This window comes from Aptenodytes forsteri, unplaced genomic scaffold, assembly GCF_000699145.1.
Source record: "Aptenodytes forsteri isolate BGI_AS27 unplaced genomic scaffold, ASM69914v1 Scaffold729, whole genome shotgun sequence".
In the NCBI taxonomy this organism is placed as follows: Eukaryota; Metazoa; Chordata; class Aves; order Sphenisciformes; family Spheniscidae; genus Aptenodytes; species Aptenodytes forsteri.
In genome coordinates, this window is record NW_008796173.1 from 53,978 (window position 1) to 57,115 (window position 3,138).

The following is a 3,138-nucleotide window of genomic DNA, read 5'->3' on the forward strand; positions in this document are numbered from 1 at the left end:
GTGGACATGGGTGTTGGGTCGACGGTGGGACTCGATGGTCTTAGAGGTCTTTTCCAACCTTAGTGATTCTATGATTCTGTGAAGTGCCGGGACTGTCAGCGTGGTGTGGGTTGGTGAGGCAGGGTGCTGGGCTGCATGGCGCATGCGGCGGCTGCTCACACTCCCTTTCCTGTCCAGAGCGCAAAGGGAGTCATCGAGTGCCTGAAGATCATCACCCGGGCCAAGTCGCAGCGCATTGCCAAGTTCGCCTTTGACTACGCCACCAAAAAAGGGCGCTCTAAGGTCACGGCCGTGCACAAAGCCAACATTATGTGAGTGCCCCAGGAGCGGGTTTGCAGCGCTGTCTGATTGTCAGACACGTGACCGCTGTCACATCTCAGACCTTGTTGCTCTCAGCTTTTAATCCCGATCGGAGCAATGCCGGTCTGGTTCCAGAGAGGCTGGGCTTTCCCTGGGAACAGTGTTTTTTCCTCTCTGTGTGGTCTCAGAGGCTGTCAGCTGAGAAGGGGAAAAGCTCTGGCATTGAAAGCTCATCCCTCGTTGCTCCCCCTGGGCCCCGATTTCTCCAGCTGCGGCTGTGCAGTGGTGCGGGGTGCCCTAGGGTTGCCTGCCTTCCCCTGCCCTGCTGCGGTGGGACTCCAGTTGCTCTTGGATTACCTGCTGCTGTAATGATTTCGCTGCTGTAATGATTTCACTGCTGTCCTGCAAACCCTTTGATGCGTTTCTTCTCTCGCAGGAAATTAGGCGATGGGCTCTTCCTGCACTGCTGTGAAGAAGTGGCAGAACTGTACCCCAAGATCAAATTTGACACCATGATCATCGACAACTGCTGCATGCAGGTGAGGATCCCATTTCCCTGCCCCAGAGCCGCTCTGCACCGCCTGCTGCTGCTGGGCCTGCTGAGCCGAGCCATAAAGATCCGAAACCTGAAAAGCTGCTGCCGCTGACAGGTTGCGGCCGCCCTGGCCCAAGGTTTGCTCCTTGCACAAGGCAGGATCCTTCTCCCTGCTCTGCTGCAGGTGAGGGCAGGAGCTGCAGGGATCGAAGGTGGCAGGGGCACGTAGAATCATAGAATCACAGAATCGTTTAGGTTGGAAAAGACCTTTAAGATCATCGAGTCCAACCTTTAACCTAGTGCGGCCTAGTCCACCACCAAACCACGTCCCTAAGTGCCATGTCTACACGTCTTTTAAATACCTCCAGGGATGGTGACTCCACCACTTCCCTGGGCAGCCTCTTCCAGTGCTTGACAACCCTTTCAGTGAAGAAATTTTTCCTAAGATCCACAATCTAAACCCCCTGGCACAACTATGTCTCATCTGGGCTTGCAAAACTCTGCCAGGTGACGTAGGTCTGTGGCTCCCGAGCCGTTTCGGCAGGGCTCCCCGTGCTCCCGGCTGTCACCTGAGCACAGTTTGGGGATGTTTTCAGACACGGTGGGTTCTGCTGCTCCACCGGATTCGTGTACCCTGCCCTGTCCCGAGGGCTGTCGAGCTGCCTGCAGCCCGTGTTAGGTGTGCAGGGCCTCACGTCCTCCTGTTCCCTCTGTGCAGCTGGTGCAGAACCCCTACCAGTTCGATGTCCTGGTCATGCCGAACCTCTACGGAAACATCATCGATAACCTGGCGGCCGGCTTGGTGGGCGGTGCCGGCGTGGTTCCCGGGGAGAGCTACAGCGCCGAGTACGCCGTGTTCGAGATGGTGAGGAGCCTTGGCTCCCCCGGAGGCTGCTGTGCCGTACCAGCACCCCGGGTTATCCGGGGGGCTGCTGGGGACAGGGGTGTGGAAGATGGTCCATCACCGTGGCTTCTCCTCCCGCAGGGCGCCCGCCACCCCTTCGCCCAGGCCGTGGGCAGGAACATCGCCAATCCCACCGCCATGCTGCTCTCGGCCACCAACATGCTGCGGCATCTCAAGTAGGTGCCTTTCACGTGGGGGTGCGGTGGGGTGGGCAGCGCTGCCTCGGCCCTGCCGGGGCGTGCGGGCAGCCGGAGCTGACGGAGGGACTGACCCGCGGCTCCTTTCCTCTCACCAGCTTGGAATTTCACTCCAATTTGATCGCGGATGCGGTGAAGAAGGTGATCAAAGTTGGAAAAGTGAGTGTTGGGCAGCCGGCCTTGCCGCGTGTCTGTAGCTGCGTGAGTGTTCGTGGTAGCGAGCTGCTTGGCGTCCTCCCTGACGGACAAGTGCGAGTCTCGGACCTCCTCGCCCGTTTCCAGCTCAGAAACCTGCGTGCGTGCAGCTGTGGCTGTAGTCGGCTGCAGTCGGCCCCTCTGCGCTTGTCTCGGGGATTGCTCCTGCTGCCCGTAGCGGTGCTTGCTGGCTAGGGAAGGTCTGGCAGGGCTGGGGGACGTCAGATGGCCCCTTTCTCACGTGCCGCCCCGCTGGGGTCTCTGGCAGGGTGCGTGGAGGGAAGCTGCTCTCCTCTCCCTTCTCGCAGTCGTTTCACTCCGTTCACGATCACGTTTCTCCCTTGTTTCTCCCCTTCCCTGTGTTGGATTTTTAGGTTCGGACACGGGACTTGGGCGGTTACTCCACCACTTCTGACTTCGTGAAGTCTGTGATTGACAGCCTGCACCCCCACTATGGTGCCTAGGAACCCCGCTCGCCCCGGGGAGTCGGGGACTTCACTGCACCCTGCAGCAGCTTCCCGTAGCTTATGGCCCAGCAGCGCGTCCTTCCCCCTCCCCACCCGGCGCAGCTCGCCCTGGCCGAGGTTCCCTGGTGCCCTGGGGGAGGAGGAGGAGGAGGAGGAGGAGGGCGGCTCTCCTCCTGCCCAGCCCAGAACCCAGTAACCACCCCCAGTCCCCGCCAGCGGGGGTTGCTGGAGGAACCCAGGGCAGGGCTCCGTTCGGAGTGAGGATCCCCGGGGTCCCTCTGGTTCACGTAGGCAGCGTCTCCGCTGTGCCCTCCCCGCGATGAGGGCAGTGCGGATCTCGGGGCCTGCTGGGGAGACTCGGGGGGGAAGGGGCAGCGCCCCGAGCTTGGCAGGCAGCTCCCGGGGACAGCGGGACCACGGTTACTGGAGGAGCTGTCTGCCCACAGAGGCTTTAGCAATAAATGGGACCACAGGGCCGAGTCCCCCCATCCAGGAACGCGCAAGGGCGAGCTGCTCGCCCCGAGTGAGGTTCCCCTTTCT

At 61.0% G+C, this 3,138-nt stretch overlaps 1 protein-coding gene across 1 annotated transcript in view; it reads left to right on the top strand.

The window, feature by feature from the left end:
- IDH3B (isocitrate dehydrogenase 3 (NAD(+)) beta) overlaps nt 1-3,138 on the top strand; it is a 7,430-nt gene that overhangs the window by 2,844 nt on the left and 1,448 nt on the right. Inside the window, exons 5-9 of the mRNA XM_019474190.1 lie at nt 178-311; nt 737-839; nt 1,554-1,700; nt 1,821-1,915; nt 2,035-2,095. Of these exons, the coding sequence (XP_019329735.1) occupies nt 178-311; nt 737-839; nt 1,554-1,700; nt 1,821-1,915; nt 2,035-2,095 (540 nt within the window). The remainder of the gene's footprint in view (nt 1-177; nt 312-736; nt 840-1,553; nt 1,701-1,820; nt 1,916-2,034; nt 2,096-3,138) is intronic.